Raw genomic sequence first — 13,945 nt, forward strand, 5'->3', positions numbered from 1 at the left:
GGCCCATCTGACACTCAAGGTCAAATCTTGCTCTCACTCTCCCCTGAGGAAAAGGAAAGTAACATCCCTTACATATATGGTAAGCAGGTGACCCAGATCGCTGTGTCAGTGTGTATGTGTGTGTGCACACATGTGTAAAATGTGTCTGCACATGTATGCTCATATTACACAAACTACATAAAGTTAACGCCATCACATATATATTCAAGTAAGATACACGGCACAGACTGTGCTGAGATTATCACGTTCCCAATGGCCGCGCTGTATTTCTAAGCTGCATCCTCATGTTGGTGAGGGGAGTTGGGCATCACGCTCTACAGCAGTGGTTCTCAGCTTTCCTAACGCCGTGGCCCCCAACCATAACATTATTTTCGTTGCTACTTCATAACTGTCGTTTTGCTGCTGTTATGAATCGTAATGTAAATATCTATGTTTTCCGATGGTCTTAGGCTCTATAGCAGGGTCGTCTAAGACCATCGGAAAACACAGATATTTATAGTATGATTCATTACAGTAAAAAAAAAAATGACAGTTATGAAGTAGCAATGAAAACAACGTTATGGTTGGGGGTCACCACAACAGGAGGAGCTGTACGAAAGGGCTGAGGCATTAGGAAGGTTGAGAACCACTGCGCTAAAGCACTATTGGGCCGCCAGGAGTCACACGGGCCTTAGATCAGAAGCTACCCAGGCCAAGTACCACCGTGTGCTAGCAGAGGAGAGAGATTCAAGATGCCACTCTTCAGATTCGTGCATCTAGAAGGGGAACTAAAACAACGCATTCTTCAGACGTCTCTGAACCACTGTGGAGGCCTCAGGCTTTCAATGAAATGTTAGAGCTACATTCCTTCTGCCCCTCACTCTGCGGGTCTGAAGTGCAGAAACTCACTGGATATTGACACGACTGCACACTTTTGAGTTCCTCTTTAGAACGTGTTGCATCTCTTAAAACGGTTTCCAAGTTTAAATAGATATACTTTAAATTTTAACTTGGCATTCATGGCGCGGGTAGAACGACTATTACCTACACCAGGAAAAAACAGCCAGGAAAAGGAACTGTGCGACCCAACATCGCCATCTGGTGGCCGGATTCCTAGCACGTGACAAAGCCCAGCCCAGGGAAGAGGAGACATATGTCCTGGTGGTTGGACGCTGCACTAAATCTACGTCACCTAAATCTACGGCTCTCACGGAGCGGGCGTGGCTTTGCATGTAACACACTAACCCCTAACCGGCAATGTCTGCACTCCAAAAAGGTCACAGACATTCTCCCCAGAGAGGGCTGTCCATACATCCAACCAACCTATGTGTTTAGATATTATTATTGTCCAAAAGCTTGGCATTGCATGTTTATATTTCTTCCTCGTGAGCCATATTCTCTATGGGCCTTTGTTTTTCAGAATTAGAAAACTCCCCTTTTTCTCAAGTTATTTGGTTCAAATACCTTCCCACGTGGTAGCTCTGCTGTGCGCGGCCCTCTACTTGCCCCTCGGACGGAAATGGGGAGGTGCCATGTTAAAAAGCGGCCCGCCCTCCCCCGCCATGTGCAGAATCTGTCACAAGAGCTAAGACAGGTGCAAATTTCATAATGCGGAAATCAGATCGCTTTGGCACAGCCACAGGGTTGAGTTGGCAGAGATAAGGAGAAAATGTGATGAAAAGAAGTTGGGAATTTTACCTCTAAATCCACTGTTATTATACTGTAGTCAGAGATTTAAGCTGGAGACGATGCATTCTTTCTCTGCACCGAGAAATCTTTTTTCTGATCTCATCATTTTCATAAATCCTATGCAGTATTTCCACAGCCGCGGAACTACCATGAGCTCAGACAGGACACATTCCTGAGCCACTCTGTACTCTCAGACGACCCTGAGGTTTCCCAGGCAAGTCCATCATGTCGGACACATGTGTACTCTGAAAGCAGCACACTAGCCCTGGCCGGGGAGCCTCAGTGGGTTGAGCATTGCCTCATGCACTAAAAGGTCGCCAGGTCAGGGCACAGGCCCAGGTTGCAGGCTGGACCCCAGTCGGAGTTGTGCAGGAGGCAGCTGATCTATGTTTCTCTCCCACCGATGCTCTTTCTCTCTCCCTCTCCTTTCCTCACTAATAGCCAATAAAAATCTAATTTAAAAACTAAAACTAAAATAAGCACTATAGCTCATTAAATAAGAGTAATGTATACAAACATTTTAAAACTTCATATCTTCACTTTATTAACATGTCATCAATCACCACACATTCTCTCCTGTGGCGAGCCGGCTCGGCCATGGCGTGCTCAGCCCCAGGCACCATATGTGCCGCGCCAGCTCAGCCAGGTTCAGTGACCCCGAGAGGGGGCGGAGAGGGATTGAGAAAAGACAGATTAAGAGAATGAAGCTGGTCTGGGTGGGACGTTGTGCTAGCGACAGCGCCACGGACGACCAGCCGTGTCTTTATTTTACAGCCGATGCCACCAGGCAAAGGAAGGGCGTGGTCAACATGTTGACAACACTCTCCTGGGTTTCCATCCTACTCAACTACACGCACCTGAACTCTATCCAGCCCACGTCACTCAGGCACGTGAGGCCAGGTGTTCGGACCACAGGTTCAAGCTCACAACCACAGCTGTTGGCTATCATGGTGCTGGGAGGCTCTGCCCTCCAGGCTGGGACTTGCACGTGGCCATGAGTGGACCGTGCCCTCTCATCAGTCTGAGGCTTAAGCCTGTTCAGACACTGTGGCCGCGCCCCACATCTCTCAGTTACCGCTATTCTCCATAGAAGGCCTTTTAAGCCTATATCACCAACAAACAGTAAGATTAAAAACAGGCTGAGCTGCAGTCACAGTTGGAGTTTCATCTCTGGTCTTTATCACTTATCCTACTACTGCTCATGTCATTTCTTTCCACTGTTTCCATCTCTCACTTCATTGGTGTTCTAATCATTCATCAAATGCCCCCGGTATAGAAAATTACCTGTAAGCACATCACCCAGATATCACACCTACTGTGCTCTGGTTTATTCCTACCTTTCTCTCTACTTTTCTTACATTTAGTGGACATCACGTTCTGATGTAAATTTTTTTCGTGGTATTTTCCACTGAACATTATAACACGAGAACTCTCATGTCACTAAAAGCATCATGTTAGGGATCATTTAAATAGCCAGACAGAGTGAATGATGCTACCCCTTTCCATCACACACACATATATACACACATCTATTATATAATAATGAAAGCATAATATGCTAATTAGACTGGATGTCCTTCCCTCCAAAGCCGCAGTGGGCAGGGGCCGAGGCAGAGCCGGCAGAGGTCCCCGGCCACGGCGGTGGTGGTGGGCGGGGGCCGGGCCAAGGCTCTTGTACGAATTTCATGCATCGGGCCCTAGTATCTACATACGACGGCATAGTACATCTGTAACATGTTCATGATCTTATACTTTCCTTTAACAGCAGACAACTAGGTTCTGCTCTGTTTGCTCACCATCCCATTCTGAAGTGTGAGGAACAGCCTGCCACATAACGTGTCTCAGGAAGTGCAATCGCTGCTGACAGCGGTGCCTTAGGCTCCGGGTGCCTACTGGCGCCATCTTGGCTTCCAGGCAGCAGCGACTTCCGGCCCCTGGCCTTCCGGAAGGCGCTCAGTCTCCCTCTCCTCCCGCTGAATGCTGTGACAGCGACGGCCAAAAGTGAGGGCTGCTGTGTTTAGCTTCTTTCCATCCTTCTGGCTTTGAGAGCTGAATGCTTCCCAGGCTTACTTCCACCTCCTCTGCCAATGACCCGCTGAGTAATCCTTCCGAACATGCTATGCACATGCAATGCAACATACTGATGGTGTCTGTTAGTTCTGTGACACATCAAGTTGTTCAACACAGTCAAAGCTTAGTGGCTGATTCCTTCAACGACGTTTGAGCTTATCATTTCTCTCCTCATCAAACCTCCAGAGACAGTCCCTCCCAGCATCTATTGGACTTGGGATGCTTCACAGACATGAATTTCCTTTATTTTTTTAAGAAATATATTCTATTGAATTTTTTACAGAAAGGAAGGGAGAGGGATAGAGAGTTAGAAACATCGATCCGCTGCCTCCTGCACACCCCCTACTGGGGATGTGCCTGCAACCAATGTACATGCCCTTGACCAGGATCGAACCTGGGACCTTCCAGTCCGCAGACCGACGCTCTACCCACTGAGCAACACCGGTCAGGGCATGAGTTTCCTTTAGTATCCTCGCGGTGAGACTATGAAGTCATCTCTTCTTTCCAAACAGCAAACCGCTGCCTCTTCCACCAGTTCCGAGGAATCCCACTCCTGCTGGAAGGTGCGGGCTTTCTGGCTGGGGTGCAGCTCGCGGGGCCGTGCAGGGTCCACGCTGACAGCGCACACCGGTGCGGGGAAGGCCCAGGACGCCCGGGGCTCCGACGTGAGAGTCCGGCCGCCTCGCCGCGTCCTCTGCTGGACGCCGAGGGCCGGGGGTCCCGGTCTCGGGTCCGGACAGAAGTCCTCCTCCGGGGACGGCAGCCCCCCGCCTCCCTGTCCGGCATCGCCGTTCGCTCCGCCTCCCGGGCAGGCTGTGCTCTCCCCGCCTTTCGCTCGTCGTGTTCTGAGCGGGAGGGGGTGCGGGCGGCGGGCGGCGGGCGGCAGACGGCGGGCACAGGTGACCGGACGGTCTGTGGGCTTAGGGATGCTGCGGGAGCCGCCTCCCTGCACGTCTGTCTCCAGACGAACAGCAGGTGCAGCTCCGCGGAGCCCGAGGGGGCCGGAGCCAGTGCGGCCCGGGCAGGGTCCGCTCCGCCTGCACGTTATGGGGGCTGAGGCCCCCCGCGGACGGCACTGGGGGGCCCTTGGCCTTCCTGTAGGATCGGCAGATAGTGGGTGACTCTCTGCTGAATTACTGATCAGGGTGCACACCCACCCGCTGGGAGGATGAGGATTCCCGCCCCTTCCTCCCTCCTCCTCCTCCTCCTGCCCCCGGCCTGCCCTTCCCCTGGCACCGCTCCCTGCGGACAGGACCTCAGGGTGAGGGAGGAGGCCTGCTGCAGGTGCTCAGCGCAAACACCAAGGGCCAGGCCCGTACACCGGGCTGTTCACCGCCTTCATTTTATCTATTTTTATGTTTCATTGATGTCAGAGAGGAGGGGAGAGGGAGAGAGAGGAGCATCGGTGATGAGAGAGAACCATGGATCGGCTGCCTCCTTCATGGCCCCCGACACTGGGGATGGAGCCCACCGCCCAGGCCTGTGCCCTGACCGGGACTCGAACCCTGACCTCCTGCTTCCTACGCTGACGCTCAACCACTGCAGGGCAAACTATTCACTGTTTTTAGTCCTTCAATTATCTAACTGTGTTTTGCGATTCTCAACATTACCAAAAACATGTGTGTGTGTGTGTGTGTGTGTGTGTGTGTGCAGTGTGTGTAAGCCATGTAAACGGAGTCTGTGGCCCAGCAGCTCTGGAGTGACCCGATGCCCCCTGGCTCAGAGCATCTGCGCGGCCCCTCGGACCCGGTGCCGTGTGTCTCTCTCGCCGGCTCAGCTCTCCTGGCTTCGGAGCACGCGTGCTGCCCAGAGGCAGGGGTCCGGTCCCCGTGCCGCCGAAGGGACCGTCACTTCGGGCGGGTTCTCCCGGGGCCGCGGGCTCCTCTCCTCGGAGACTCCCGGTGCTCCTGGAGGCTCTCCTGTCCCCTCGCCCTCTCCGCCCGCCCGGTGCCCGCTCCCTGCACCCTCTCCGCCCGCCCCGCTCCCGGTGCCCGCTCCCTGCACCCTCTCCGCCCGCCCGGTACCCGCTCCCTGCACCCTCTCCGCCCGCCCGGTGCCCGCTCCCTGCGGGCCTGGCCGCAGCTCGCTCCTCTGTCTCCCCGCATCGTCCACTCTGCATCACACACGTGCGGGGGCCGCGGTGCTGCCGGGACAGAGGCCGGTGTGCACGCCTCGTCTACACACACGACGGTAACAGAAAGGACGTGTCCGTGTGCAGCCGTGCTGGGGGGAGGGACGCAGCTCCAGGGAGACAAGGCCCGCCGGAGCCTCCCACAGCGTCTTTCACCGGAAGCTCCACGCACTGCCTGTCCAGTGCCTGCACCTCTCCGAGACTGACTGCGTCCTACAGACACACCACACCTCTCCACTGTGTGCTCCCTTTATTTCCCCTCCTCCTCCTCTTAGTCCTCCTCTTCCTCCTCCTCTCCCTCCTCCTCCTCTTCATCCTCCTCCTCCTCCTCCTCCCTCCTCCTCTTCCTCTCCCCCTCCTCCTCCTCCCCCTCCTCCCCCTCCTCCTCCTCCTCCTCCTCTCCCTCCTCCCCCTCCTCCTCCTCCTCCTCCTCTCCCTCCTCCCCCTCCTCCTCTTAGTCCTCCTCTTCATCCTCCTCCCCCTCCTCCCCCTCCTCCTCCTCTCCCTCCTCCCCCTCCTCCTCCTCTTCATCCTCCTCCTCCCCCTCCTCTCTCCTCCTCTCCTCCTCCTCTCCCTCCTCCCCCTCCTCCTCCTCTTCCTCCTCCTCCTCCTTCTCCCCCTCCTCCCTCCTCCTCTCCTCCTCCTCTCCCTCCTCCCCCTCCTCCTCCTCTTCATCCTCTTCATCTTCATCCAAGAGGAGGAGGAGGGGGGGAGGAGGGAGAGGAGGAGGAGAAGAGGGGGGAGGAGGGGGAGGAGGAGGAGGAGGAGGAAGAGGAGGAGGAGGGGAAAAAAAGGGAGCACACAATGGAGCGGTGTGGTGTGTCTGTAGAACGCAGTCAATCTCCTCCCCTTCCTCCTCCCCCTCCTCCTCCTCCTCTTCCTCTCCCCCTCCTCCTCCTCTTCCTCCTCCTCCTCCTCCTCCTCCTCTTCTTCCTCCTCCTCCTCCTCCTCCTCCTCTCCCTCCTCCCCCTCCTCTTCCTCCTCCTCCTCTTCCTCCTCCCCCTCCCCCTCTTCTTCCTCCCCCTCCTCCTCCTCCTCCTCCTCCCCCTCCCCCTCCTCCACCTCCTCCTTTTTTTTTAACAACAAGACGTTAGACAATAAAACAGGCTCCTTTGCTCCAGCTGGTAATTTCTCCGAACCAGCAATAGATTATTCCTCCTTTCGTGACATCATAATCATCTATGCAGAAGGACCATGTATCTTTGTGTAGAAGCTACTGTTTCCATTAAATTTAATTACCTCCCCCTGTGGTTTTAAATAGAAGTGGCTTCAAAATGAGGGCAGCTTCTATTAAATTTAATTACTTTCCCCTGCTGCTTGCCTGGTAACCGCGCCTGGCAGCCGCCTGTGAGCGGCGGAGGGGCGGCCTGGACCGGGGGGACAGCGCAGGCCGCCGCCTCCCGCCCCGCCCCGCTCCCGTGCCGTTTAGCTTTGATTTAGGGTCCCGAGGAGGACGCGGGCCCGGGCGGGAGAAGGTGCGCTCTGAAAACCCGTTCCTGTGTCACGGGCGACCGAGAGGGAAGCGGGCCATGCGGGCGGTCCCCGCGGCGGCGGGCCCGCTCGGAGGCTCCGCTCACGGCAGCGAAGCTGGATCGTCGGCGGGCGGTGAGTTTTCTATGCCCACCCTTCGGTTAACGCCTAGAAAAAGCCTTCCTTGGCCCTGACCGGATGGATTTGAATACTGCTTGCTAAATAAATAAGTAAATAAATAAATAAATAAATAAAGAAGAAGAAGAAGAAGAAGAAGAAGAAGAAGAAGAAGAAGAAGAAGAAAAAGGCATCAAGCGAGGGAAGAAATTCAAAGAAATAGAAGCAGAAGAAGAAGAAGAAGAAGCAGAAGCAGAAGCAGAAGAAGAAGAAGAAGAAGAAGGAGGCATCAAGCGAGGGAAGAAATTCAAAGAAATATTCACAAATCGTAACGTGCCAATGCGGAAAAACCACCCGCGGGCTCATTAAAGACACTGTCTTTGGGGGAAAAAGAAGCAGTGAGTCCACGTGCTCCGGGCAGTGTGAAAATGTCCGTCTGTTTTAGAATACCATGCTATCAGCTAACGCAATATAAAATTTTAAATACCTGCTTTTTAATCAAATATTAATTAGGAGGAAGCGGTGCCCGTTCGGCCACCCTTGTGCTGTTTACTCTGTTGCAGACAGGCAGAATGCAGACGAACGGCACTTCCACCCGGTCCCACGGTTTAGGATAAATATAAAACCAGACACCCCTTAAGCATTTTAAGTAACAAATTAAACATTTACATTTTTTACTGTGCACTGAGGCTTAACATTTATGCAGCTTCAAAACCAAAGCGCAGCCCCCAGGGAAGCCTCTCCCTGACAAATTAATACCTCAGAGAGCGGGGCTGAACGGTGGCAACGGACTCATTTGTTCGCCCAATAATGAAGAATGACTTTTTCTTCCCCACATCTGTGACTGTTGCCATGGCGACCCAGCCTTACCTCATTGCCTCTCGCAGGGCTCCTCGCTCACCCAGCGTCGTGTGCTTGATGTCATCGAAATTATTCTCCAGCTTCTCGCAGTCCTGCAACATAGTAACCAGCGCATCAGTCCCCCGCACCCGGAGGTGGAAACTGTGCCTGTGCAATTAGGAAGAAGTGGATTGATTAGATTGATGATGGACTCCTGAAAGAGAGGCGCACCGCTGTAATTGGGTGGGATTCATTAAAATTGACAGTGCGAATGCCACAGTAACCAAATAAGAACGTCTTAGGATGCGGCTGTGACAGAAATCTTTTGACCAATTTTCCAAAATGGGGAATAGAGAAGAAGAGAGTAATGACCAGTTCTCTGAACTCATCTCCAGCATATCAAAGCTTAATTTAAATTCAAAAGAGAAAGTCAATAAAGTTAGGATAAATATTCAGTTCTACATGAATTAGAACTTACTACGATGAAAAGATACAGAGCCCAGATCTAATCTAATAATAATAATTATAAAAAAAGCTCCCACATATTGGAACTGAAATTGTATAAGATCTTTAATAGCAATTATATATATATTAAATGTTTATTTACATTTCTTATCATTAAGTGACATTATATTAGGTTCTTAGCATTCCTGGGTTAAATTTTCTTAAATTTTGTTTCAATTTTAACTATTTTTTTTAATTTAAAACTTAATCTTACATGACCCTAGTAAGTTTTAAAAACATTATATATAGGATTAAACTTTAGACTGAAAAAATATATCCATAGGAGATTTTAGCATTTTAGACTTCATGTAGAATTTAGTTGGATTTGATCATAGAATTTAGTGTTTCAGTAAATTTAACAAAGAGCAAAACTAAATAATCAAATTTTAAACATTAATGTGTTCTTTGTATTCTCAAATTTGCACACAGTATGTTGGATTTTAGAAAATTACAGAATTTATATTAATAATTTCTAATGTCTAAGAATTTATTTAAGATCTATGGAGATATATATATATATATATATATATATATATATATATATATATTTCTGTTTTTACCTTGATTTTTTAAATTCAGCCAAATTGAGGCAAATATTCTCTTTAACACATACTTACATATACTTTTATATTAAAAATCTTGAAAATTACCATAATGTAGCCCAAATCATTTGAGTTCTGAATAACAGGTCCTTTCTACATAAATCAAAACCAGCCTCTTGAGGCCTTTGTTTTATCTTTTCACTTTTCCGCAGTGTCTTTTCATGAAGGGAATTTCTTAGTTTTACGAGGCCCTATTTTTTACTGCTTAACTCTTTGCTTAGTGCTCTTTGTGGCCTTTGTGTGAAAGCTCCGACTTCCTCAAAGTTATGAATATTATTTTTCCTATTTTTTTCACCAATCTTTATTATTTTACGTTTCACATTTGGATGTGCAATCCATCTGGGAATACATATCTGTACATGGTGTGAGTTAGGAAATCATACCTATGTGTGACCAATTCAATCATTACTATTTATTGAAAAACAAAAAAGCACACATCATATCCCCCATTGTAATTCAAAATCATCTTTTTCCATAAAGTCAGTCACAGCACATAAGGGGTTTGTTTCCAGCGTCCCTACTGGCTGATTGCTCTATTTCATATACTTGTGCCAATAGCACACTATTTAAAATACTTATAGCCATAATAACTTAAAACTCCCACAAACAAATAAGAAAAAACTCAATGGGGCGTGAGCAAAAGACTATATAAATACTACATAAAAGGGACTATCCACATATTCGATTAAAAACCAAGCAAACATGCTCACTGTCATTAGTCATAAGGATGATGCCAATTCAAACAATGAGATGCTGCTACACATGTTGGCAATGACTTAAGATGAAAACGATCGATTGCACAAAGGGTGCTCGTTTTTAGTCGAAAAAGCAACTGCCGCATTGCTGCTGGGACCGGAAGTTGTTGCGACCACTTGGTAAAAGCGATTCAGCAGCCCTTTTCAAAGCTGAACATTCCCACCCAGGAAAACAACAAATGTGCAACGTGTCCGCCTCCAACGAGAATGGCGAACGGACCACTATTCCAAGGAGCCCCAAACTGGACGCAAATCACACGCACCTCAAGGTGGGAGGCATAAAGAATGACGTGGTAATGCAGTGGAAAACTTCCTGGCAATAAGACTGAGCAAGCAGTGGCTATAGGCAGTTACACGGGTGCACCGCACGGCCATGGTGTTGAGCACAGAGTGGTACAGAGCAAACTTACTCCGTTTACGTGGAGCTCAAAAATAGGCAGCTACAGTGAACCATGCAAAAGTGAAAATAAGAAAACAATTCCATTTATGAGCATAAAGTAAAAAGTAGAATACTTCCACATAAATTTAAAACAGAAGCATAAGACTTGTGCACTCAAAAGAATAACACATCACCTAAAATTTTTAAAAGATGAAAATAAATGGAAAGATATCCCATGTTCATGGATGAGAAGACATGATACTGTTAAAATCTTACTACTTTCTAAACCAATCTGAAGAAATGAAAGCAATTCCTGTAAAATCCCAGGATTTCCATGTTTTATTTTTATAGATTTTGACAAGATGCTCTTAAAACTCACATGAAATTACAAGGGACCCAAAATAGTCAAAATATTCTTTACAAAACAGAAGTGCAAATTTGAAGAACTCCTATTTCCTGATTTTAGAGCAACATACAACTGCATAAATATTTGTGCACAAATGTTCAAATTAGGATTTTTCATAAAGGAAAAAATCCAAAAAATCCATCAAATAATAAATGAATATGCAGAAGGGATATTTATTTTATTTATTTTATTAGGGGAGTTCTGATCCATGTTACAACATGGATGAGACTTGAAAACACAATGCCAAGTGCAAAAGCCAGAAACAAAAGGTCATACTGTCTGATTGCATTTCTATGAAATGTCCAGTCCAGGCAAGTCCTTAGAGACCAAAAGATTAGTGGTTGCCACAGGGTAATGTGGTTACATTTCAGAGAGAGTAAGGTGTTCTGGAATTAGTGATGACCCAGGCACAACTCTGTGAACATACTGGAAAAAACGGAATCAGACTCTTTTTTTAAAAGAGTGAACTTCATGGACTGAGAATCATATCTCAATAAAGCTGTTACTGAAGAATAGAAAAAGCTAATCAAGGCGATGGAAACTGGTAGATGACGGCTGCAGGAGGCATGAGCGGGTCTGCAGGATACCCTTTAATTCACTGAGTGAAAATGCAGGCAACTAAATGCTCAAGATGTGTTTACTCTGCCATGTCATTATACGGCAGTAAAAAGTTTTCAGATGAGAGTTTGAATTCTGGTTAAAAAATCATAATGCAGTCATGTGTCACTGTGGTTAAAATGAAAGAATACATAGAAGAAGTTCAAAGTATCAAAGACTTAATAAATGTTAGCTCCCAGCCAACACTGATGAAATAAGACTTTATTATTTATTAAAAGTCTGTACCAGAGATCCAGTTCTGTAATGAAGTCTAACTTACCCTGATTAAGCTTTGACACTTTACTAATTAAAATTATGAACTTTCTTTATACATAGTGACTCGTTTTAAAGAATGACATTTAGACAATTATAAATGCAAAGACGAGTAAATTATTTGGGCTGAAAATGAATCAACGGCTTAAAAAAGTCATATGAAAAGAATATTCTTTGACTGGGATTATTCATTCCAACTCATTTTCCATTGAATTCAGGTTGTTTTCATAAAATGTACTCAAAGTATCGGATATTATCTATGGCAGAGACAGTACTCAAATTCAGAGTTTCTGATTTTAAATCTCATTCTCTTAATCCCCCCAATTTAGCCATTAACGGAAAACAATGTGTAATTTCTCTGAGGTAGATTATATGTACTGTCTCTGCATCCAGGTTTGCCGTAAGCCCAACCCCAGCAATTCACATGTATCTCTGCTGTCTCACATTTAAATCTTTTTAAAATTTTATTTCATTGTTTAAAGTATTACAAATAGTAGTACATGTGTCTTCTTTTTTACCCCATTGAACTCCCCGGGCCTCCCCTACTCCCCAGCACATGCTCTCACCGCCCCCAGTGTCTCGCATCCATCGGTTGTGCTTAGATGCATCATACACGTCTTTCCGTTGATCTCTTATCCTGCCCCCAACCCTCCCTTGCCTTCCCGCTGTAGTTTGACAGTCTGTTCGATGCTTCTTTGCCTTTGTATCTATTTTTGTTCATTAGTTCATAATGTTCTTTATATTCCACAAATGCATGTGGTCTGCCATTTGACCCAGTAATATCACATTTAAATCTTCAAGCGGAAGGCGGCACAGCCTTTATGGATTTCCACTTGGAAAACAACACCTACCTTTAATTTGATGCTTCCTCACAGATGGTTTATAACTCAGATGAGGGAACAGATATTTCTATTTAATTGCTACGGGCAGATTTTTAATAAAGCTACAATTCTGGATACATACAGAGTGCGTGTGTGTGTGTGTGTGTGTGTGTGTGTGTGTGTGTAGATAAAATCTTAGCTGGATGGACTCATTTAATAGAAATAAATCTGCCCCTTGACAAGATGTTCTCGTTTTGTATGGCTGGCCTTTTAAGAAAACCTTAGAAATGTTGCATTTATCATGTATTAACAAAACCATATAGCACTATATATCTGAATCTCTTTACTTAAAAACAATTGTTTTGAGTTAGAATACCGTCTTTAAGACCCATAATGCTATTATAAATGTGAGATATAAACGTTAACTCCAGTGGAATGGCCTGATAATTACACTATTGTAATTAAGAGAGAATTTTAAGATCTCAGTTTAGCCATTTAAAGTTACTCCCTAGACTACAGCAACCATGCCCGTACCAAAAGGAAGTCAGGGATAAGCAATATGTAAGGCCTCCTGCCATCACATCGGACACAGCAGCTCAGAATCCAGAGCAAGCCCAGATGGAGTCCACGAAACCTCATGTCATTCCAGCGTCCATGTTGGAAATCCCTTGGGAAAAACTGTGTCATAAAATGTCATAAGCAAAAATTTTAAAAAACAATATTTCTTATAAGTTATAAATCTTTCCAAAAAATGAATGCTCGTCAGATCTGTTGTTTGGGGTAAAGGTCCCATTACCATAAAATCCATGTGTAGACAACTTGGAAAAACAATTTTTGAAGACATTTGACTCTCTCGGGTTTATATTTTTTAAATGCTTTCAGGATCTCAAAAGGTTCCAGATGTTACCACAAAAAAAAAAAAAAAAAAAAAAAAAAAAAAAAAAAAAGAAGAAGAAGAAGAAGAAGAAGAAGAAGAAGAAGAAGAAATGCATTTGCCTCCTTTTATATGTGGTGGAGTGAGAGCATAAAGAGTGAGCCGTACAGTTTTTGGTTTATCTGTTTTTCTTTTGGCCCTGAAATCCCTCATCACCTTCCTCCTCTCGCCACCTGCACTGTAATTTCAACTTTTTCTTGGCATCTACAGCTGCAGGGGGACGAGTTCAAAAAAGACATAAAAGAAGAGTCTGCCAACAAAGCTCACTGCCTCCACTCGGTGCCAACAGGAGTTCCCCAGGACCGGGTGCAGAAACGAGAAACTTTCTTCTGATGAACAGTTAGCAAAACAACTGAAGTTGCACTCCTCTGAGGAAAA

At 46.6% G+C, this 13,945-nt stretch overlaps 1 protein-coding gene across 3 annotated transcripts in view; it reads right to left on the reverse strand.

Moving 5' to 3' along the window:
- Positions 1–13,945, reverse strand: part of DPYD (dihydropyrimidine dehydrogenase) — a 304,605-nt gene that overhangs the window by 246,192 nt on the left and 44,468 nt on the right. For all 3 annotated transcript variants that reach the window (XM_084865337.1, XM_084865336.1, XM_084865338.1), the window contains exon 3: positions 8,327–8,409. In XM_084865337.1, the coding sequence (XP_084721463.1) occupies positions 8,327–8,409 (83 nt within the window). The remainder of the gene's footprint in view (positions 1–8,326; positions 8,410–13,945) is intronic.

Source organism: Pipistrellus hanaki (genome assembly GCF_964339955.1).
Source record: "Pipistrellus hanaki genome assembly, chromosome: 18".
NCBI classification, from domain to species: Eukaryota; Metazoa; Chordata; class Mammalia; order Chiroptera; family Vespertilionidae; genus Pipistrellus; species Pipistrellus hanaki.